This window comes from Thunnus albacares, chromosome 1, assembly GCF_914725855.1.
Source record: "Thunnus albacares chromosome 1, fThuAlb1.1, whole genome shotgun sequence".
Taxonomy (NCBI): Eukaryota; Metazoa; Chordata; class Actinopteri; order Scombriformes; family Scombridae; genus Thunnus; species Thunnus albacares.
The window spans coordinates 28,529,064-28,553,540 of NC_058106.1; the positions used below are offsets into that span (position 1 = coordinate 28,529,064).

The following is a 24,477-nucleotide window of genomic DNA, read 5'->3' on the forward strand; positions in this document are numbered from 1 at the left end:
TACCTCTAAAAGCCTTAATGTTAAATATAAGCTCTGAGCCAACTGTGAGATGAGAACTATTACATGATTGACTGTATAAATTCAGTCCTCAAGATTATTTCAATTTTCAAATTTGAGGGAGGGGCTTCACTCATTCCTCACTCCAATCATCTGTCCATCACACACAATATCACTGATTTTGACAAAGCTGAGGGAATAATGCACGCCAACACTCAGTTATAATGTCTATATTGCACTGATTGGCATAAGCAGGGCTATATATTTGTTTGCTTGTTTGTCTGTGTGTTGCAATGTATCAGACATTTAACAAGACTTTGAACAAGATTTTATCTTGCATGTTAAACAGCATGTTGCATGTCACTGTTTTGTCATTGTCAGGTAATATTTGGCACAAGGGAGGTGCATTGGTAAAAGCAAGAGGGTGTATTAGGGAGACGTATTCCTTCATATGGGATGATTTGTTTGTTGTTGTCTTGCTCAGTTGAATTAAACATAGAAACTGAAAGTGGAAATTAAATGGATAATCAGTCCTTACCTAACCTTAAGTTGCACATGTGATTTGAATGGCAGTTAAAACAGTTTACAAAATGTGGAAATCAATTAATATCAAAATGTCCTGTTGTGAAACATGCAAGAAACAGCTTTATAGCTGAAGCCCTGGCATCTTACATATGGAAGATCAACAGAGAACATGACGTGCTAAGACACAGGGACACTGTGTGTGTGTGTTTGCGTGTGTGTGTGTGTGTGTGTGTGTGTGTGTGTGTGTGTGTGTGTGTGTGTGTGTGTGTGTTAGTTGTCAAAGGTAAAGGCATATGTGTGCTGAGTGTGTGGGAGAGTGCGTATGCCTCCGCTCCGCCTCACCTATTAGCTGTTGTTTCTCTGGTTGTTCTCACCTACTGCACTTGCACTTGTTTTTTTGTTTTTTTTATGAACATGTTTGTCCAAGGTTTGGATTGGGAGGCCAAAACATAATTAAGATGTTGAAACCTAAAAGCACATCTCAGTCTCACTTTTTATTGATCTTTTGTGCCCTTCTCTCTGTTTCTCTGTCCAGGAGCATATGGAGTGGTGCTTAAGTGCAGGCATAAGGTAAGACGACATTTCTCATTCCTGTAGGTCTAACATCACAATCACAATCACCTATATTGGACAAATATATTTACGCATACAAAGAATTTGATTTCTGGTGGCTCACAATGTAGTCACACACAATGATCTTAGGAAAGATACACAAGGACAACAAGCCGAACAAAGATGATGAAACATAAACATATCACTATTATGTACAAGCAACTGGGTGAAAAAATAGATACATACATATAGAAACAACAAGTTAACAATGACATACAATATCTATATACAGGTGAACCTGTTTCTGTAAACTGTAAACAGATAGTGCAAAGGTGTGAAGAGTGCAAGGAGTGCTACTGAATAGGTAAAAAAATGATAACTTCATTTACATACAGTAGGCGGTTATGTGCAGTATATACAGCCTGCTCAAATATATATACAGTAATGAATGATATGTATATATGTATATTGCACATTTTGTATTTTAAACTAAAATAAATATATATTATTTGTTGGTATAGTGTTACAAGTGGTGGTGTTATTGCACAGCGACTGAGTTAACTGTTCATAAGTGTGACGGCGAGAGGAAAGAAGCTATTCCTGTGTTTAGTAGTTTTGGTGTACAGTGTTCTGTAGCGCCTACTAGAGGGGAGAAGTTGGAACAGGTCATGTCCAGGTCTGCAGTGATTTTTCCTGCCCATTTCCTGACTCTAGAGGTGTACAAGTCCTGGATGGTGGGCAGGTGATATTTGTTGGCATTAGATAATTTATGGTTTGCATTAGCATGATTTGAGGTTTTTGTGTTCACGTTTATTATCACTGAGAGTCTGAAATCATAGAAAAATGAAACCAACAATCACATCTGCATCAACTAGTGGGAAATATGATGTTACTTTACAATATTGAATAACCTGTTTCCTCATATTCATTGGAAGATTTTAATTGATTATAAATGGCATGAACAATAGTGTTTCTGGGACTTCTAAACTGCAACTAGAGAGATGAATAGTGGGTTAACACAAAACTGTTTGGTGGCTGGATTCCAAAAATATGGCTGATGGGACATTTTAATGTCACCAGTTGCTGGTGATGTGCAAACTCGTAAAATTCAGTCACATGTTACTGACCTACTCTCTTATATGGTTTTATGTCACACTGTATGCATGAATTGCGTTTAATGTCCGTTCTAACAGTGGCGCTTCAGAAAGTATTCATATTCATGCCATTAATGTATTTGGTATGCATGAAAGCAAGGCCTGCTGATATGACTCATCTGACAGAGCCTACCATACCTGACTGCATGGTTCCCAGCTCATGTACTGCTGTAACATCTTTCTTTACTTCACATTTCTCTGCAATGGAAAGCAAAGGCAATGTTTTCAACCTGTGGTGTGCTATGACTTGCAAATCCTAAAGTTGCTTGGTGCATTTTAAAACTTTTAAAACTCTTATGAAAGCTAAGAAAAGTTGATATTCATCAACCTGTCTCTCGTACTGTTTTATTTGTTTCAGTTCTCAGCTAGACTGTAGGAGCTTTACATCCAACTGTTTTTATTCGCATTTTCGTTTTGCAGTTAAAAAAAAAAATGTGTGAAAATGCAGAAAATTCAAGACAATCTCATTGCAAAAAAAAACGTTTTATGCTTGGCTGAGGTTGAAAAGTTGGTGTGTCGATAAAAGTAAAAGTGCAATTGAAACAGATTTAGCACCTGATGATACATCAGATCTGTGTGGAGCAATGAGGAAACTGTTCCTCAAATGAATACATGAAACTAACATGAATACAGTATTTCCATCATGTTGTCTGTATTGTTTTCCACTGTTTGAGATTTGACTAGCGCTCTTTTAATTTTGTCATTATGTCTTGTTGTGCCCTCTTCTTCTGCAATTGTTTAATGGCCCCAACTGGAAAATCAGTGCCATCAGCTGTTTATCTCTACAACCGACCTCCAGATATTTGCATAACAACAGTGGATGGAAACACACATTAATTAGAATTTTCTTTTGACAGTTTTCTGTAAATTTGATTACAATTTGTACTGCATTTACATGGAAACCTTTAACTTTTGCTAAGTGGTGGCCACTGTGGCCACAAGTGACAATTCTTGGATAATGGTAAATCCTAAAAGTATTGCACTAATGGCACAAGTAGAGTCATAAAGTCAGTGAACTGACTCAGTATTGTCAGTTGTGTAGACATATCTGTCTAAAGTTGGCTAACATTAGCTAACTTTAGCTACAATAAGCAGTCGTGTCAGAGCAGAGCTTTCACTTTTTCAAAAAAGTTCAGTTCGGATGATAGAGAACTAATATTTTTCAAATTAATTTGAACGCAACCCATGTAACCTAATCCTAAACTACATTGTTGAATTGATGTTGACTGGCCAGCCTGGTCTCACCAAGTTACGTATGAATAGCCCACCAATTTCTTATGTCATCTCGCATGTTATCACTACGCATTTTTTGCTTTTTCTGTGTCATTTCACACCATTTAGGTGGTAAATTCAATCTCTAAAAGGGACCTATAGTTGTGTTTGACTGACAGGGGAAGTGACGCATTTCAGGTGACTATTCTATTTTATTTCTCTCTTGTTTTATTTGCATTGTAAAGCACCTTGTAACTCTGGTTTTGAAAGGCGCTTTATAAATAAAGTTTACTTACTTACTTACGTCAATATAGTGTGACTTTCTTTTCTTTTATGAGGTGATTTTGGCTTATTGGGAGGAGGCGGTTGGGTGGATGGATAGATAGTTGGCAAAAAGTTGCTAAAGCATTTTTACTGTCACGTCAGGCATTTTACTGCCATTAAACGGGACATTTTTACCATCAAGTTGGAACATTTTTATCACAATTTACTGATTATTTTAACTCAAGCCATGATCTTTCCCTAACCAAGTGGTTTTTGTGCCTAAACCTAACCAATGACATGTTGAAAATGACACGTGAAAAGCTTAAAATGCGTACACATGACACACAAAATGTCCTTTAAGTGGCAAGCTATTTATTTATTGGACTGACTCAAGTGACAAGATAACGTTACTGTGAGGCCATTGGATTTTACGAAGTCAACAGTCTTACCTTCATTCACGATTTTTCCATCTACGGAGTAGATTTCGAAATGCTTCCAAACTTTCTTCTTGGTTTGGTGTCATGATTATCTGTTCAGCACAGCTCACTAGTTTTCTCCATTTTATGTTAGCAAAGAGAGTAATAGTAGCCTTTTTTGTTTATTGTGCATGCAGGTCAGACAGACAGTGCATTATAGAAACATCCCCACTGGAGTGCAAGGCCCGGCAGGTTGTGCTTATACATTGTGAATTTGAATGAAAGCAAATCATTACATATTGAATGTTACATTTTCCCCCACGTTCAAATAGTAGCTCAAATTGAAAATAAAAAGTGTTTTTATTTCTCATGAATTCAACTTATTAATTTCTCAAAAGTTACAGTAACTTTGCTCTTGTCTAAATTATAAAACTAAGTCTAAAACTTTTTATTGCTTAATCATACTTCAAGTGAAAATGTAAACTGCTTTTTACGAACTTACTTCAATATTACCTACTAAATTAATAAATAAATGTAGCAGCCCTAAATAACTGATCCAAATTGTTTTCTATATACTATAAGTGCTACTGGTTGCAGCAAAACAGGAAAATCCCACCTATGACATGAACCTTGTAGCCTTTTAAATAACCTGGTTAAAAATAAAAACCTGCAATTTATCTAGCACTTCATCAATCAATCTTCAAGTCTCACCAATACCATCCAAAGTCCTGTCCAGTCCACAAACTCTCCACTTCTATGAAAATGCTGCAGTACATTCAGCAGCTGACCAGACCACAACCTCCCAAAGTAGACAGTTTGTTTTTAGTGTCCAGTGTTTTCTATTCATCTTTTCATTCAGATTTTTACATAAAATAAGGTTGGTTCATGGATGTTTTTGCCAGACTGACTGTTGGATGTTGGATGGCTGGTAAATCAAAGATATTCCATCTTTGGTTGTAATTGTTAGTCATTTTGTCTTTGTGGTGTTGAGGGGTGATGTTTTAACTGTACATTTAAAGCTACAAAAAAGTGACAGGATTCATGAGTGACTATGTTCACACACTTAGCAAAAAATCTCAAATTAACTAAAACAACATGGAATCAATCAACTTTGTTGTGATTTAAACACTAAACTGATAATCTGCTTTGATGAGACAGGAACGGGGTTAAAGGCAGATTAGAGCAGCTATTATTATCACCTGTATTCAAGGCCTCATTAATAAAATGATGTTAACGACGGATTTAATCTGAGTGAGAGGAACAGTTACTGTAAAGGTGACCCATCGACAATGCGGCTACTACTAAAATGACACGTTGTGCTTGATAAATCTTAATAAAAAACATTAGAAATGAAATCAGAAGTGGAGAATAGTTTTATTATAGAACAAGGTTTCAACTAAACCTCTAAACTTTACCGCCACTACTTCCAAAAACAATATAGTGAATATACTTCACAGGTAGGAAATAGGAGGATAAAAAAAAATCAGCATCCTTTTTTCCTCAAACTCTCAAAATACTCAGTGGTAAAAGTAATCCTAGATATGCAATGCTATTTTAGATCATCACAGTTCTTGTAGATAATGTAGAGTCATGACAGCAGGTGTGGCCAGTTAGACCAGTGAGTCTCATTGTTTTCTTTCTGTCACCACATTTCTGAACATAATATATTGCTCCAAAAAACTCCTGACTCCAAACGTAGAGCGAGACAGGAGCAGGAGGAGTGAGAAGTAGCAGTGGAATCAACAATAGAGGAGACAGAGGAGGCGGAAAGAAATTGTTTAAATGTTTAATGCTGCTGCCGTCCTAATATGTTTCTCAGAGAGCATTTACATTCAGAAAGAGTAACTCTTTTCCATTTTTTGACATCATTATTGTTTCTTGCAGAGCATATGTAGAAATCTCATCAAACATCCTGTGCTTGATAGCAAACAAATCTAGGTTATTATAGGCTTATATATAATAGAGGAAATTCTAATTGAACTGGGGTGAAACCAGTATGAGTTTGTGTCACTGAATTTAAAACTGTGTTATTTAAAATGGTTTAGTGTGAGTGCTTAGTGTTTGCTCCATGGTCCCTTTTCCTATATGTGCCATTTGTGCATGTTTCTTTCATTTTAGACCCTTCGTTTGCCCCTTGAACGCAAGTTCTCTCAACGCTATGCTTCATGAAAATTTTAAAAGAGCCATAAATTATATACAGTACATTGAGTGAAATTTTAAGTATGCAAGTGCTTGCAATCTGGAGCCATGAACAAAATGACATGGTAAGCAGTACATGGCGGGCCGAGAGAGGAAATTGCAACCACAAAGAGGCACATAAGGGCTAAACTAAAGGACAATCTGCATAATAGGATGTGTTAAGATGCAGAATGCAGCTGACTGTGAATGTGGCAATTTGTTGTCACATTTCCCTCGTCTCATCTTCCAAAGATGTCTGTCGTGTGGGGAACGCTACATGTTAAGTGTTTGTGCTCTGATTAAGGTCTTTGTTGGCTAAAGATAAGTGTCATTTGTGAGGCAAATGTGTCTGTAGTTCAGAGAGGAACAAACATATTCATATAAACATCAACATAAACCATGAACTAATCCTGCATTATTCATTTCTTACACATTTTAAATCATTCTGTAATTGTAATTTAATATAATTTTTGATGGAGGAGATTCAGAATCTCTTCATGTCTGCATGTTTGCAGAGTTAGCCGCATCTACCTGCACAGATGACTAATCTGTCTAAACACAAAGGATGGTGGCTGCAAGGTCAGTGGATAGCATGTGTCCAACAGCTGAAACTATACAGTACAGCTTTCTCTTCAGTTGTAGTGTTACAATATGAGTAGCCTATAATTAATACTTGTGGTTTTCTATGGTTTCTATAGTATATAATTATATGATTTACATAAGAAGAAAAAAATACAGAATATATATTCTTTAAGTTTTACCAGTTTAATTTTCTTTGATTTTATTTGCAGTCAGTTGTGCACATCATTTTTAAACAGCAAAGCTCAATTTTTAAAAGAATGGCTGTTTAAAAGTACATTTTTACAACTTTTTGGGGTGGTCAGAGGGGCATTACAATATTGCTTGTTTGCTTTTTCAAATAATATTAATTTTATAACAGAAAGGAAAACTCTTCAGGAAGAGCAAGGAGAGAATTTATATTCAAAATCTTTATTTAGCAGAATGGTTTCGACCTCACAGGATCTTCATCAGGGCAGAAACAGTGAAAAAAAACACTCAGACTCAGGGTTAAAAACCTAGCATTAGGTCAAATGTGTGCTCTTCAAAGTTTTCTTATTTACAGTTTGTAGGTTATACACACAGAAACAGAAAAAAATGAAATTAAAAACCAGTTCACATGTTGTAGGAGCAATTTACTTACTAACAGCAGTTAGGCCAGGTGACCACATGCAGCACATCCAGTCCTGTCTCCGTTGTGAAGTTGCCTGCTGTGAAAAAAGCACAAGTAACTCCTGGATGTATTGTTTGCGAGCTAGTAAGCTAAGATAATTTTTTTTTTTAATTTTTAAAAGTATTTTTCCTCTTTTGGTGAAGGCTGGCTGTTTCCTTCTGCTTCCATATTATATTATCCATATAAGCTAGGCTTCCCACATCCTGGAGCCATCTCTCAACTCATTAAGAGTTAAATTAATCTACAGTCAAACAACCAAAATGTCAAAACATTCTAATACTTCCTTAAAGATACAGCTCTGCAACTCTGTAAGATATTTTAGCTTGTTGTTGTGGTTTTACAGCTTGCATGTTTACAGTATTCTTTAGATTCACAGTTCTCATCAACCCCATATAGGAAGCAGTTTCCAACAAAAAGTTCTGATAAAACTACATTACACTACCTGCCCATTAACGCTGTGACTATAAAAATTAGCCATCACATTTTAAAACTGTGCCCTTGTGTTCAAAAACATCTGACCTCGTTACTCTGTAAACTGTTTTTGTGTGTGTACCACAGCTCAAGTAAACCGAGCCAGTAACATTTTAGGTAATTGAATCAGCACTGCAACAGTAGTTATTGTTTCCTTATTGTTAATTTTTCCCTCTTAATCTCCTTTTGATTCTATGGAGCAATTTCTGCAATTTTTCACATCATAAAAATGTAAATACCTACCATCAAAATGTAGTTACGTTAAACCAGGTATCCTTTCTGTTGCGCAAAGTTACTAAGAAGTGACATGTGACATGTTCTCCACTTGTATAACAGTGTAGGGGATTCATTTTCACATGTAGAGCCAGAGAACCAGACCATGGTAATAAAAGCTTTTTAGCTTTGCTGTAAGAGAGCAGTTATTTTTACTTTTCTCAGCTGGAAGGAGGGCAAAAGAGAGAGAGAAGCAATGTGTGTGTGTGTGTGTGTGTGTGTGTGTGTGTGTGTGATGGAGAGGAGGAGGTGCAGAGGGAGGCATTGAATACGGAGACTATGCTGATGGTAAATGGGTCACCCTGTTATATGGTTGTTATATACCTGTATATGGTTGAAGAAATCATGGGAAGATGGGGTTGGAGACTCTGAGCACTGGGTTAAAACCCAACCAGGTGACTCAGTAGAGACTCTGACTGTACTAACAAGCAATGAAATACATTTAAAATGTGCATGTATAAATTATGTATACTTTACAGTACGGTATGCGTTTGAAGGACCATTTAATTAGCCAAACAAATGTGTGCCAGCGTTTATGCAATGTTCTGCCACTTTATGCAAGTGTTGTATTAGCGTATGTGGGTGTGTGTATGGAGGCTTATGTGTTATCTTGAATTTGTGTTTTGGGAGTGACAATAGCACAACCTACACGCTAGCCAGTATTTCCTGGTTCCTATACAGTATCTCTCACCGCTATGCTGTAATGTAGAGTTGAAACTAGTTAATTAATTAGTTTATCAATAGAAACATAATCAGCTACTCTTTTGATAATTGAATAATTGTTTAAGTAGTTTGGGCAAGTAAAAAAAAAAAAGAAATATTTGCTGGTTGCAGATCCTCACTGTGAGGATTTGCTTGGTTTTCTCTGTTTCACACCTTTGCAAACTGAATGTTAATTTTGACTGTTAAAAACTGGTAAAACAAAATTAGCAGTTGGAAGAGACTCTAGATACAGTTTTGATTACTCAAAAAAAAAGTATTCGCACAGTAGATTAATGCATGATGAAAATAACTGTAACTGTAACTGTTGGCTAATAACACAGGCCTTATATTAAAATGGCACACAGGCACACTATGAACACTTTTTTTCTTGACTATACAGTCAGATTTGGTGGAAAATCAATCAATTAAATAAAATCTTCATTGTCATATGCACAGAGAACAGTCAGTTGGACTGTTCAATGAAATTCTTACTTTACGCTCCCTAAACCAACAGTGCGGAGCTTCTGTTTCCCCCTTCTGGCAGTGAGAGTAAATAGTACTTACCTGGATGTAACTACAGTTCTATGAGTTCATGCGTGAGCCGGTTCCAGTCACTACTGTTGTGGCTGTAAGACAGTGGTAAATTGTTCTGAGCGTCACAGCCCCCCGTGAAATGACTCGTTTCAATATCAGAATTTGATCTATTCACTCCAAACATTTGTAAAGTCTAGAGGAACTGCACGATTAAATTATGTTATCCCTCAAGTTAGCAGCGGGCTAAACTGAAAGTTAGCCAGTTTAGCCAGAGGATGTCTCTGGTGCACATGCTCTATTGGCACCCTTCAGCTCTTTCAGCTCTGGCAAAGCAATCATTGCTGGTTGACGTAAAACTCATCACTACCGGTGCAACAGCGCGGGAATGTCGCCACAGACACCAGATTAAAAACTCTGGTATACTGTGAAAAACCTGGTGGTGATAGGCTTAATCAGCATTGTGTGAACTCGTTTGGCAAGGGCTTGAATGTAACAGACGTTCATTTATATGTAAAAGTACCGCACTCCAGCTTTAAATGTAAGGCACGCACAAAGACGTCTGCCGGGGGGACAAGGGGGTGTGATGAATTAATGAGTCGAACAGATGATGAATTAATGAGTCAATTTATGCTGAGGATGAATGAGTCAGCTGATCAGCCGATCTTTGATGTGATCCACCTGAAGAACTAATGCAAAGCCCCGTTTTCTGTAGTGCTCTTTACTTGATAACTGCTGAGGGTTTTTACTGGTTATTCAATAACACGTCACTGTGTACAACAGAAATTTCAAAAGGATTCATTCTATTGATTGTATTGTAAATTGAATAGCTACGGTATTTTGGGACAGGAAGTAGCAGAACAGGCAAACACACTGGTTGCCAAATGCCGTTAAAACCAAAAAGAAGAAGAACAGACATATTAAAAAATATGTGGTTGACCTTATCTTATCTGGACCTGCTCATTTCATCAGCCCAATATTAGCAAGCCTGAAGCTATTTATAGGTGCGCTGACTCAACAGTGGAGGTCAGTAACACTACACATGAGTAGGGGTGGGGAAATCGATTCTAAGATGCATCCCGATGCAGACGTGGACAATTCTGCATCAATTCAGAAAAATCGATTTTCTGAATGTTACTTCATAACGTGATGTTTATGGAACGAAAAGGCGAAACTCAACTGCAAGGGTAGTACAGCACCTGGACAGTCTACAGCACGCACATGCTAGAGTTCATCTTCACAAAAGGCAGCAGTTGCAAGCATTTTTTGATTTAATGAGTAAATAATTACCTTTGCGAGACGAATTTGAAGTCAGAGACTAATGTTAGCAGAGCAGAGCAGCAAACTTCAGCAATAACAAACAAGACCAGCTGACCAACACACACTGCAGCATTTAACAACTTAAACCAAGTCTGAGGTGAAGAAAATAAGTTGGTGCTTAGTCTGTTTCACCTCAAAAACCCTGCACCCGCTCAGCGTGTTAGACAGCGATGCCTTTCCCCGGAGCTAACGGTGCAGCAGAGAGGCTGCTCTCCACTGCTGGAGACTTGACGTTAATAACAACATAGCAGAGCACTCCGCCTCCCCCTCATTTTGTTATTCTCATACAGGCAGAAGACTGTAAGATGCTTTCACATTAATTCATTAATGCAGTTAATGAATGTGGCTGCGGACCATTTATCTTATCTGCCAGTTATGCCAGTTACCCCCCACCACCCCATTTTCTATTCATTCAATCAAGAATCGATTCTGAATTGAATAATGTGAGATTCTCAAAGATTCCCACCCCTACACATTAGCATGAGATTCATCAGCACACTGCAAGTTGCAAGTTGTTGCCACAGAGCTTGGAGTCACATGCGCTGTATGGGTGTTGGTATGTGTGTTTTTTGTTTTGCTTGGTAAACAACAGTAAATCTCCCCATTTTCTATTCAGATATGCTTCCCTTCACTGGAAAATTTTACTCCACTCTCTGGATCAAGTGCTGTCAGAGCTGTAAACCCATGTTGTTTAATTACATTTCTCTGTCCTGGATAAGATTCATATAAAAATGATCACTTTGTGAAAAGCATGTTCAGTCAAACAATTGGCTTATGTAAGAGATATCACTGCCAGTGGCTTGCAGCCCCTCACTGTGTGACCTTTGTCAACACTGAGGCGTCTCTGTTGTCTGAATCCTCCATACACGAAACGACCAAAGACACGAGAGTAGCAGAGGACAGAGGGAGACTCGTCTGTATGTTGTAATTTAATTGGAAAACAACAGACATTCTCATGTTTGTTTGTACGAGACAGTTTTTATGACACAACACACATTGAGAGACATCTGCCAGCTTTAGTTCAAACATGACAATTGGAATTCCAGTGAAAAATGGCAGCTAGTAGCAGTAACTTTAACTCAGCAAAAAGAAACATTTGCATTTAAGAAAAGAGCAGCACAGAGGATTCACACAATATTATTAGCATGTATAAAATTACTGTTATTTGTCAGAAAAATATGCCAGACATTAGACTCATGCTAGACATCTAAAAACATATGATGTCACATCCCTGCAATATGTATGTATAGACATCTGTTAGCGTGTTTTTTCTTTCTTAACATGATGCATTTTTCATCCCAACCCATTAGCCTTCCTCCTCATATGTCAGGGTTTCTATGTGGCCTCATAAGCTTCTGCACTGTACTGTATATTAACCCAGCCATGCTGTAATCATACCTTAATCCAGATCTTTTTTCCTCACCAATTTCTTGACAAAACCATCCACCCAGTTATAATCCAAAGCTCTGACCAGACTGCTAGATGCAAATCGTTAGTCACTTAAAGTAGCCCTCCAGTTAAAAAATGTGTTTTTCTTCTTGTTACGTCAGTTGGATGTTTGAGTTTCACTGTGCAGAATGATGTATGTGCAGAGTTTGACACTAGAAGGCTGTTTTCACATTAATCTACTGAAAGTGGAAAGTTTCTCTGTGCTCGAAAATCAGAGTTTGAGGGGCTAATGAGCAGGATTTGTGACATCACAATTAGTTTAGAGTCAGTCGTGCTCCAGTATGCAACTTATACAGGTGTGATGTGGAAACTTGGATTTATGGATTTATTACAAGCAGTTAAACTTGTGAAATAAGCAATATTTGCATATAAATAGATCTGGAATTTTTAATGAAGGAGAGGGTGAGGATTAATGAAGATTTTGTGGAAAAAAAACATATTAGACACACATTATTATTCAAAGTAGAGTGTTTTACATACATCTTAAAACATGTCTGGAGTGGATGTTCACATTCACTAAACGTATTCCCATAATTTCTAAACATGCGTAGTTCATTGGCTTCATGATTTCCTTTCTGCTGCAGCTTCTCACTGTGCTTCAACACAGTCCAGTGCAGTAATCATTTAAACCTTCAAAACCCATTCTAAATATAATTTTCAGCAACGAGAAGCTCTGAGTAGTAGTCTCATATCTTTCTATATGAAAAAGAGTGGTGAGACCATGATTTCTCTCAGTCACTAAAATCTCCATAAAGAGTGCCGTTTGTGACTGTTGAACTTATATGCATATGTGTGATCGTCCTGTGACTGCAAAATGATTTTTGATGGTTTTGAAGTCAAAGACAATTCATCAACTTGGACTGTGTTTAAGATCTGTGAGAATGCTGCTGCAGAATCATAAGTTTCACAGTCACAACCTGGGAATTTGCTGTATGCACAAATATACTATATGATTAGGAACAACACAACAGTGAACTTATCCTTTACTGTAACTGTTTTCTCTGAAAACAACAACTAAAAACAGAGCATTTCAGTTGCTGGTGCATCACAGCCTTTGAAACAAAGCTATGGTAAATCTCTGAATCTGCAGTCACACCAGCCTGTAAAATTCAGCAAGGTCAATCAAGCAACCTGCAAAAAGCTGGAGAAGACCTAAGATGCATCTTAGCCAAGGATGTGCTGTTTTTTGTGTGCGAGTGCCCTGTGGTAAAATAACTGACTCTTATGTTGGTGTACTGGAAATGCATTTAAATATTCTTACTGTTTCTCTTATTTCTCCTCTTCATCTTTTGTTCTTATCTATCTATATAGTGGTTTTCTTTAGAAAGCAGCTGGGAGCTTTCTTTAAGTGCATACGTTGGGATCTTTTGTCTTAACACAACTCACGCTCCTCATTTATTCACAGGAAACCAACGAGCTGGTGGCCATTAAGAAGTTCAAAGACAGTGAAGGTGAGTGACGCAGCGACGAGGGAGAAAGGGAGGGAGAGAAAGAGGAAAGACCGAGCAGCAGTATCATTACTGTCTCTTTAATTTCCGCACAGAAAATGAGGAGGTCAAGGAGACGACCCTTCGGGAGCTGAAGATGCTTCGGACGCTGAAGCAGGACAACATCGTCGAGCTGAAGGAAGCCTTTCGCAGGAGGGGGAAACTCTACCTTGTGTTTGAATATGTTGAGAGGGTCAGCAAAAATTTCTATTCTGCTGTATCTAGACTCTAAGTTTCAGGATGTTGAGACTGCTCAGTTAAGCATAAAACAGCATCACCATGGCAACACATGAACTATGCTGTTGGTGAATAATGGTATTCCCCACTGAGTTGCCAGGGTATCCAGCCAAGTGTTTATTTCACGACAGGTGTTATTTTCATACTGATATCTAGTCATTTTAGCCTGGTATCCCCTCGCTGGAGTGTCACTCCCCTGTCAAGGTTAAAAAAAAATCTAAGACCAGGGAGAGGAATCCCCATTTTATAAATTATCTAGGAAATACTTGAAAAAGGCTCAACAGCATTCATATTTTAAAGCACTTCACCATGCCAAGCAGTTTATTTTATGTGTATCCCACAAGGCTACATTTCCAAGCTCTGTCCTCAGTGTAAGTGGTTGTTTGTGGTTTTTACAGAATATGCTGGAGCTGTTAGAGGAACTGCCCAACGGTGCACCGCCTGATAAAGTCCGCAGCTACATCTACCAGCTCATCAAAGCCATCAACTGGTGTCACAAGAATGAGATTGTGCACAGAGGTGAAGAGTTTATCTTTATTTCTATACTGCAGAAATATCCATGCCACTTTGTCTGGTGTTGAGTCTTAAAATGACATTTTTCTTACATAAAAAAGGGAAGAAATCTGCTAATGATTCAAGTGATTTGAAGAGATCATTTCTGTTTCAGATCTTACTTTATTAGTAATTTAAGTTAATTAAGTTTTTAAGTTTAATTAAGTTTTTCTTGAAACAGGAGATATTGGGGACACTGGACTAGGGGACTAACATTCAATAATTATAAAGAAAGAAAACAAAAAAGCAAATGTAGATATTTAAGGTCTCTATTTATATTCTTGGGTTCTACTGGAATATCTTTGCATGATTTACGGTTCAAAAACTCATTTATCTTATACTGGCCCTTTATGCAGCCCCTCAGTTCAGCCTCTGTCTGAAACAGGCCGTTTTAGCTCCTATGTCTTTAAGGCCTCGAAGAGCCCACTCTGTTCTCATTGGTTAGCTTCCAGTAGCTGCCTCTCAGCTGACTTTCAGCAGCTCTGGAGGCTACATATACAAACAGCAGTAGTAGGATTTCACGTCTTTTTTCATTCTTTACTCAAAATGGAAACTTCTCAAATACATCCACTCAAGTCCGAATCTGATCCAAAAAATGTGAGTGCACAAGGCAAACAACCTTAGCAACAACCTTAGCAACAAAGGCTACCAACAGACGACCATTTGTGGACATTCCAAAAAAGCGTGGCATGTCCCCTTTAAAGGTAACCTCGTTCCAGACCTTTGGATCACTGCCCACATTTCAGATTTGTACAAAGATTCAAATCAGTCTGGTGTCGTGCCAGTTTGAACGCTGGTTCAAGAAACAGTCGATCAATCAGAGCTTAGTTGGCAGGATTAAGGGTCAACATCCCATATAGCTAGCCAGCTACTTTGGTCAATACTTCAAATTACTTGTTTTAAGTATGTTTATTCTGTCTTTATATGTACACATAAACACACATTTATACCTGAGAGTCTTTCAGCACTTTAACGTTTCTTGCTGGTGAGCAAATCTACCTTAGTTTCTCAGGACAGGAGAATTTAGTCAAAGGAAGTGAAAAATATTTGTGCCAGTAGCCTTCTGATCACAAACTCACTCTCTAACCACATTCATATACTGTACATTTGACTGATTATCATTAAGAAAGATGGACATCATGTTTAATTACAGTGAACTGGAGTATTGTAGGATAGTGATAAGATTAAAACATCATTAACAGGTTTATGTCTGCATCTCTCCTCCAGATATCAAACCAGAGAACCTCCTCATCAGCTCGGAGGATGTTCTCAAACTCTGTGACTTTGGTGAGTCTTTGGCCTTCTTCTGTTCTTTATAGCAGCCATATTGTCACACTGAGTTGTTGAGACTTACATGCGCAGTGCAGTAAAACCACACAGTCTCTCTGTAAGGTAATTGCTTGTTAAATCAACATAGTTGTTTTACAGACTGAATGGTGACTCATTAAACATCCCTCTTTATGTGCAAATTCATTGGGATGCTGTCCTATTAGTTGTGATTTTTGCTGTTATATCTGTGATTTAATTTTGCCAATTTGATTTCTTGGACTCAGTTTGCTGTGAAAAATCCCACCATTATTTGTCACCTTGTAAGTTGTGTATCAGGAGGATAAATTCTGCCACTGGAAAGCAGCCAACCGGCACCATAAAATGTACTGTCATGGTTGTTATCACAATTGATTTGCCAAAAGCGTATCTCATTAAAGTCAGGTTAATGTTAGGCACCTGTCTCCCCTGTAAAAGTCTAATAACTCGTACTGCTACGACATCGTTTTGTCATTTTGCATTTTCCCAGGTGCGTTTTCTATGTTTGGATGAGTCTTTGCAAAATCACACGGTCAGTTAGCTTTGCATAATTGGTTTTTGCAACCCTACTGAGTCAACTGGGGTGAGATTTGTTTGTTATTCACTGTTGGTTCTGGCATTCTGTTTATTGTGATTTTTCATGCTTAAAATGGACTCTCTGTACACCAGTTATCTAAAACACAGTCTCAGCCCGCCTGCAGTGACATAACCAATTAGAGTCCAGTCACATGGGATGATGGCCATGTTGTTACTGTAGCTGTCCAAACGATTTGAATGTTGATCCTACTTTATTCTTACTAATTATCCACTTTTTTTCCCTCATGTGAAGGATTGTAAATAGTCTGCATGCTGTCTACTGGATGTCTAACATACAAAATCAGGTCTGGTTGATTTATTAATTTATTTGTAATTTCCATGTTTCTCAGGTTTTGCTCGTAACCTGTCTGAAGGAACAGATGCCAACTATACTGAGTATGTGGCCACAAGGTGGTACCGCTCACCTGAGCTGCTGCTGGGGTGAGTCTGTATATGTGTGTGTGTGTGTGTGTGTGTGTGTGTGTGTGTGTGTGTGTGTGTGTGTGTGTGTGTGTGTGTGTGTGTGTGGGAGACACAGTGAGACACAGGGAGAGAAAAAGGGCCGTTGTTCTGTTGGTTGATGCAAATAATTCTCAGTATTTATTTCTTTATCTTCTCAGAGCACCAGATGGGTGGATTATTTAATGGGTGATTATATCAGATGAGGGTGCAATACTGATTCCAGCACCTTAATTCAGGATATCTGCCGATACAGAGCACCAATCCTATACCAGTGCTCTCATTTCCCAAATATAAAATCAAGGTCAAGATCAAGATGTACTTTATTTGTCCCCATGGGGATATTTGACAACTTCCATACTGCATTTCCACAATACGTAGATTAACAAATAAACAACACAGAGTAATAACAAAGGCAATAAGACCACACATGACATAAAACCACCATCATAAAAATATATAACCAGCTGTACGTATTTTTATGTAACATGAGGGATTGCTGCGGCACTAATAACTTCAGTCAGCGGCCCGCCATGACTGAATGAAGGTAGGTGATAGTGAAAACACTGAATTTTAATAATTAAGATTCCAAATGTATCAGGTTGAATTTTGGGGAAATGTTGCAGCTGACATGGAGAATATTTCCATCTGATGGACTGGTGCAGCCATGAAAGACATAAATGTACATCATAGAGCTTCAATTAAGAGCTGCAACAACTTGATACACAATATATGTGATACTAGATGTGATTTAACAACCATAATGCTACTAAAAGGGAAGCAAAAGAGGAAACTGTGTGTTGGATCGGTCACATCTGGCCGATACATGGTAATAAGATTAGTATCGGTGCCAATAAAAATCTGGCATAGCAGATCAGTGCATCCCTAGCACCAGATACTAAATCATATTAACTTAGCCTACATATACTGTAGAGTACCAGAAAAAATATTAGTACTTTAGACCAGTGGTTTCCTAAACTGGAAACTGCTCTTCAGTAGGTTATGATCACTCCATGGAAGTTACTCCAATAAGAAAATGCATGAAAATGTCGACTCTGCTCTTGGTTGTTATTTCCAATAAATCACTGCACCTTCAGTACAGCTTTACTATTGCGTGTCCAGTCATGTCACGTTCTTGTGAAAACCATGTATCTCCAAAACGTCAACTTTTGATCAGCTTTGTAATGATGCATTCTTAGATAATCCAGCGGGTAATTTAATTGTTTATATATTTGAAGAAGAAGGTGCATTTTTTCAAGCCATAAAGGAACAAGTAGTCCTTCAGTTTATCTGAAATAGTCACAATCACAAAATTTAGAGATACATGGTTTTCACAGGACAGCAATAATATGAGAGAAAGCTTCTCAGATTATTTTTAGATTATTTTCTCGAGCTATTGTTAATCATTTGGTCTATAAAACATCAGAATATAGAAAACATTTCCTGGAGTCAAGTCAATTTTATTTATGTAGCCCAATATCACAAATCACAAATTTGCCTGAGGGGGCTTTACAATCTGTAGAGCGATAAAACACCTTCAGGAAACCTCAGGAAGAGCAACAGAGGAAGGATCCCTCTTCCAGGATGGACAGACCTTCAGTAGATGTTGTGTGTACAGAATACAGAGAAATAGCAGAATTACAGAAATACAGCATGGAAAAAAGCACAAGGCAACATCCAGTTAGGCAGTTATGTAAAAGAGAAAAGCAGCAAATATTCATATTGTATAAACTAAAACCAGAGAGTGTTCTGTGTTGGTGGTTTTTGCTTAAAAAATGACTTTGTATTACATTTTATTGAATTTCAGATTGTATTAAATTTAGTCTAAAGTGGATCTACTGTATTTGGTTTCTTATCAACACATATTGTTGTTGATAAGAAAAGGTTCATGAAGTCCTGGTTTAATTGTAGCTTTCTTGTATGTGGAAAAGTCACCCATCTGGTAATATTACATCTCATGTGTGTCCATAAATAAGTTTCCCTGTTCACCTTTTTTATCCTCATTAACATCTTAACATCCACCGGGTCGCCGGCGACCCGCTTAAGCCAGTTGTAAGCAGCTTAGTATCACGCAGTAATGAATAAAAACAATTGGCACAATTTGGTCACTTGGAGACGTTTTGGAGGTTCGGAGACACCAGTGACACCAGAAACTAAAAACTAGCTCCCATAAGGTTAGGCCGAGAGGTCTGGAATTTTATACAGGTGTGGTTGACAAGATGTAGAAGGTATGTGGTGATATGTCTGCATAGTTCTGGCATAAAGCATGTCCTAGTCATTGTTATTCATGTATGACTCACTATAGACAAGGACCAAAAAACACTTTTTTGAGCCACATTTGAAAAGATGTAGTTTTGGTTGTGTTTTAGCCACATGCTAAACAAGCACATTTCCAGAAACTAGAAGATATTACCATTCAAATGAAGCCTAATACATGCATCTTGGCCTTTATAGTTCTTCTGTTATAAGCTTTTCCATTTGGGTATGCCAATAGGTGAAAATTAAAAAAAAAAAAAAAGGATGGATGTTAAGAGGCTACCATTATTCAGATCATGTGCAATCAGATGTTACTGTTTCCCGAAGCAGATGCAATGATTCACCTTTTACAGCATGACGACATGAACCGCTGTGTACACAATGTATCCTGAGATCAAATTTTCGGTTTCGCAGTTGTTTTTGATGCTTTTGCTGCATTGAATGTCCATTCTAGCTTGGAGACAGCTGAACGTCATCCAGCCTCACTGCTGTAGCCTGATTTAGTAAATGCCCTGGAACATTTATTGAGACAGCGTTTGAATGCCGCCCACTCAAATACTCTCTCCCTCCAACACCACCGCTCCTCTGCTTCTCTGCTGCCAGATCCCTTGCCATTTCTCACCAGACTCCTCAGCTCCATTCCTTCAGAAATGACCATCTTCTTTATGAGCGTCTCCTTCAGTAACACAGCGCCCGCCGTTATACTTTCCGGTGCCGCCACCGACAATATTGTCACACCCATCATCATTATCACTGTCATTCTCACAATCATTTGCGGGACTTCATTTTCGCCCCTGTTATTCTCATTTTCACCCTCATCACCCCTGCCATCTAACAGGCAAGGTCGTCATGTGCTGTCATAGGTTTGACGCACATAAATCATCTATTTGTCTCTTTTTTTCTCTTCATCTCAGGGCTCCATATGGGAAAGCGGTGGACATGTGGTCGGTGGGGTGTATCCTCGGGGAGCTGAGTGACGGACAGCCTTTGTTTCCAGGGGAAAGTGAGATTGATCAGGTTGGTGAGCCCATAGTAGTGGTGAAAAAAAGTAAGAAAATACAGACAGAAAATAAGTTTTAATAATTGATTGATTCACTTTAATCAATTTATCAAATAATACTGCCAAACATTTGGGGGTCCAAGCTTCTCACGTGTGGGAATTTGTAGCCTTTCTTCTAGTAATTAATTAAAAATGATTAAATAATGACAATAATCATTAGTTGCAGCTTTAATCCCAAACCACCATGAGACTTTTTATATTTATTGTATGTATCCCCTTTTCCATCCCAGTGTATCTCAATCTTATCATTGTATCTCCACAATAACAGGTCTTAAAAGGAATATTGTTTCTTGTGATGGGGTCTATAAAGCTTAGTATAACAGTATTTTCACTGCTGGGTGAAAATATTATGAGTTAAAATCAGATGAATCATAAAGTGTGATCTGCTCAAATGCAGTTAAAACATAAAGAAAGGTCAACACGATTACAGTTAATCCAAAAATATCAACAGGGACAACAGTGCTATTCATACAATTCATAAAGCTGTCTCACCTCAAGGTCCGTTTGCTGTTCTGGAGCTTTCTATCACCTCACATGATCTTCAATAGCAGATAGCGCTTGCCCAGTTGTCATGGAAATGTAGATGTTCACTTATCAGTTTTTCTTTCTGAGTATGTCTGAGGACTTAAAAGTTTAGTGTTGAGGTGAGATTGTTTTGGCAGCTGCTGTATCCAAAGTCAAGAATAAACTCAATATCCCTGTAATTTTTACAGCCTTTGTTAAAGCCGCTATGATAAATATGTTTAAAAATAAGAATGTATAAAATGATGATAGGTAATGTCAGAGGCATCGCTTGTAGTGATGAACCTACAGAGAATTATCACCCGAATCTGCAGCTCCCCTTCGCTTTACGGAGCTTTATATTTTCAGCTCATTGTTTAGCTGTCTGACTGCAATTTAACTGTTTTGGTTCACTGTCACCTCTCTCATAGTGCCGTTTTCAGCCGGAGCAGGCAGCTGTTTTCAGAGAAAAAACTCTAACAATCCACTGTACGCTACCTGCTCAGCACCAAACAGCAAACAGACACAGTTAGCTGTAGCTAGTGCTGGTGAAAATAGTGGAGCATTTATCAGCTAAAGAGCCAGATATTTCCCTCTGGAGTTGGTAGAGAGCAAAAACAGAGCTAAAAGAGAGTGAATATTGGACTTACATTCACCAGGTGGACAGAAACTCGGCTGCAAATAAATGACAATGTTGCTCTGTAACAGCTGGATGTGTAAAGAAGCAACTGTTTGCTAACAAGTTCAACATATTAGCTTAAAAACTGATTCTTTCTGCCAAAAAAAATCAGTTAACGCAGGTTTCAAATTTCATAAATATAACAAAAAATATTCAAGTAAGGTATAGTTACAACTGATTGTCACTGATTATATGTGATTAAGTCCATATTTAAACATAATTATTGGTTTCACACACTATATATCATACTATTAATTATAATGCTATTTAATTTCCTCTCCAGCTCTTCACCATCCAGAAGGTCCTGGGGCCACTTCCTGCTGAACAGATGAAACTCTTCTACAACAACCCTCGCTTTCATGGAATCAGGGTAGGAAACATTCATCCTTTGTCTTTCCTGTAGTCGCCTCTGTTCCTCTTCTCTGCTCCTTCTTTCTCCCCCTCCTCCTCTTCCTCCTCTCTGTTTTTACCTCCTTTCCTTCTCTCTCTCTCTCTCTCTCTCTTTCTCTCTCTCTCTTGTGGCAGCGTTCCCAGCACCATGACTGAGTGGATTGCTATGACTCATGAGATAAGTGGTTGGTGTTCAGTTTAGCAGCGAGAGAAAATGTCCCAGAAGGCCGAGCAAAGACTTTGTGTGTGAGTGTGTGTTAATGCGAGTGTGTGTTTGGTAGTTTGTTTAGTGTGATCCAGTGATTTCAATTGATCGTTTCTTCTTATGGGCTGGAACGTCTACTGTATCAAAAGAGTAATTTTCTATGCACAAAAAAGTTAAGTTTTGATATTAAATTGATTGAATGTTTTTTTTTGTGTGTGTCAGTTTCCCTCAGTTACTCATCCTCAGACTTTGGAGAGAAGGTACCAAGGCATCTTAAGCGGTTTGATGTTGGATCTGATGAAGGTAAAATACCAAGAATACACATACATGTGTGTATGTTACAGTATATAGCTTATCCTCGTATAGTATATAGCTTATCCTCATATCTTCTTGTTATACCTTATATTTGCACAACCAGTAGTAAATGTTCCTTCTTTGCATCATATGTGTGTCTTTCCCCCATCAGAACCTGCTGTTGCTAAACCCTACGGAGCGTTATCTGACGGAGCAGAGTTTGAACCATCCAGCCTTCCAGCCTCTGAGGCAGATAGAGAGAGAGAGGCCTCCTCCTGCCTCTCCCAACCCGCCGCGCTCCTCCAAGAGGAAAACACACCATCACGGAGAAAACACAGTTCCTACAAGGTCAAACTACGTTCTCTAATTTTCATCTTCTGTCACAGCGTACACTGTACCTGAGGTCATTTTACAGAGACATCTTGGATACATATTAATAGACATTATGCAATATTGATTTTGTCATGATATTGTTTTTTTAAATTGCTTAACCTTTTATAGATAAAGTAACCATACCATACCACAATCATACAACCAGAGATATTAAAAGGGATAACAGTGTCACTATAGCAAAATCGACAACATCAGACAAATCTGAGGGCAGCTGTGAACTACAGGGTAAATTTAGGAATTAGAAATACTGAAAGTTAATCTGTTACAGGATGACCAGGAAATCTCAGGGGATACATACATACCTACATAGGGGATCTTTATCATCATTTATATCATCCAATTTTTATGATTATAGAACTATAAATGATCAACAGAATAACTTTTAGAGGATATGTCATTTGGAGCTCGCTGAAAAAAACACAACCATTACAATTATACAACATGATTGCAGGTACGGACACAATCATGTTCCTTTTTTGTACAAAATAATATGACTTTCAGATAAAACATTAGACATGTTAATAAATCCTAAATTTCTAATTATGGCTGCTGAGGTCAAAACTCCAGCAACACTTGTAGTATATAGAACAACTTTATTATTAGACTTTATTATTAATAGTTTCGGCTTGTGGCTTCCATCAGGGTCATCGTAAAACAAACAACATTTAAATAAAGTAGGTTAAGTATGAAGCAAAAAGGCAAAAAAAATATAAAAGACAACCAATCATGTACATCCAGACACATATTGGCCAATGAGGCATGTACAAAGATGGGTTGGGTATATGGTCATGTGGCTTCAGGCCAATCATTGTCCCAGACTGGCAGAGAGGTAAGGGAAGTGTCTAAGAAGAGACATGGGTGACACCATGTTTGGTAATAATGGCTGCTATCATTGCTGCCAGAGATGAGAAGGTGTCCACTCCAAGGATACATTTATTCCATCTTTTAAGGTATAGAATTTTTTCAAGTATTATTTGAACTGGTTCTCAGTCAGTCAGTTGTAGGATGTTTGGACGAAAGGCTGAGCTGGTCTAACTTGATTTTTTGGGAATATTTTTAGGTTAATAGTGTTCTTTTGGGTATACAACAACTTGATGAGCATAAAAGAAAACAAAGTTTCCATCCATGAAGATCACGTTCTTGTGAGAACTTAAAGCTACTATAAACAATTTTTGTATACACAATGGTTTAAATGACTAGATGTAATGGGAAAGATGTCGCTCGTAGTGACGAACCCACAAAGAAGGCTGCAGGCAACTGTTTTCAGTAAAGGAGCTAAAGAGCCAGCGTTCCCTTCGGAGTTGGTGGATACCAACCATAGACTGTATAAAAATAATGGACATAGTCACTGTGACATCACTCATTGGTGTGTGGACTCCTGTTTTGAAGCCTGGAGATTGGCATTTTGATCATCGCCATCTTGGTTTTTTGGAGCCAGAAGTGATGAGAAGTGACCATATTTGGACGAGAGCGTGGAGCTGGGGAGGAGCTCCCTAGGGTCCAACCACAGCACCTCACACACCGCCGTGATAGCAACTTGTCAATCACAAGGTAGCCACACCCTAAAGCATACCCTGCTTTATGGTCTATTTTACTCTAAATGGGACCATAATTTACTAAAATGCTGTATTGAAGAAGACTTGAAACTAGCAATTGAGACCATAAACGTATTAGGAAAGTGTTTACTGAGATAATAAATCGAAGTGAGAAATAGACTTCTCATAGACTTCTATACAAACAGACTTCTTTTTGGAGGTAGTGGCGTTGCCCCCTGCTGGCCATTAGAAAGAATGCAGGTTTACGTCACT

General features: G+C 38.1%; 1 protein-coding gene across 3 annotated transcripts in view; it reads left to right on the forward strand.

Annotated features, from left to right (window-relative positions):
- cdkl5 (cyclin-dependent kinase-like 5) overlaps positions 1-24,477 on the forward strand; it is a 47,555-nt gene that overhangs the window by 8,128 nt on the left and 14,950 nt on the right. For all 3 annotated transcript variants that reach the window (XM_044353163.1, XM_044353170.1, XM_044353179.1), the window contains exons 3-12: positions 1,058-1,092; positions 13,681-13,726; positions 13,819-13,955; positions 14,398-14,518; positions 15,779-15,838; positions 16,783-16,873; positions 20,062-20,164; positions 21,671-21,757; positions 22,205-22,285; positions 22,449-22,624. In XM_044353163.1, the coding sequence (XP_044209098.1) occupies positions 1,058-1,092; positions 13,681-13,726; positions 13,819-13,955; positions 14,398-14,518; positions 15,779-15,838; positions 16,783-16,873; positions 20,062-20,164; positions 21,671-21,757; positions 22,205-22,285; positions 22,449-22,624 (937 nt within the window). The remainder of the gene's footprint in view (positions 1-1,057; positions 1,093-13,680; positions 13,727-13,818; positions 13,956-14,397; positions 14,519-15,778; positions 15,839-16,782; positions 16,874-20,061; positions 20,165-21,670; positions 21,758-22,204; positions 22,286-22,448; positions 22,625-24,477) is intronic.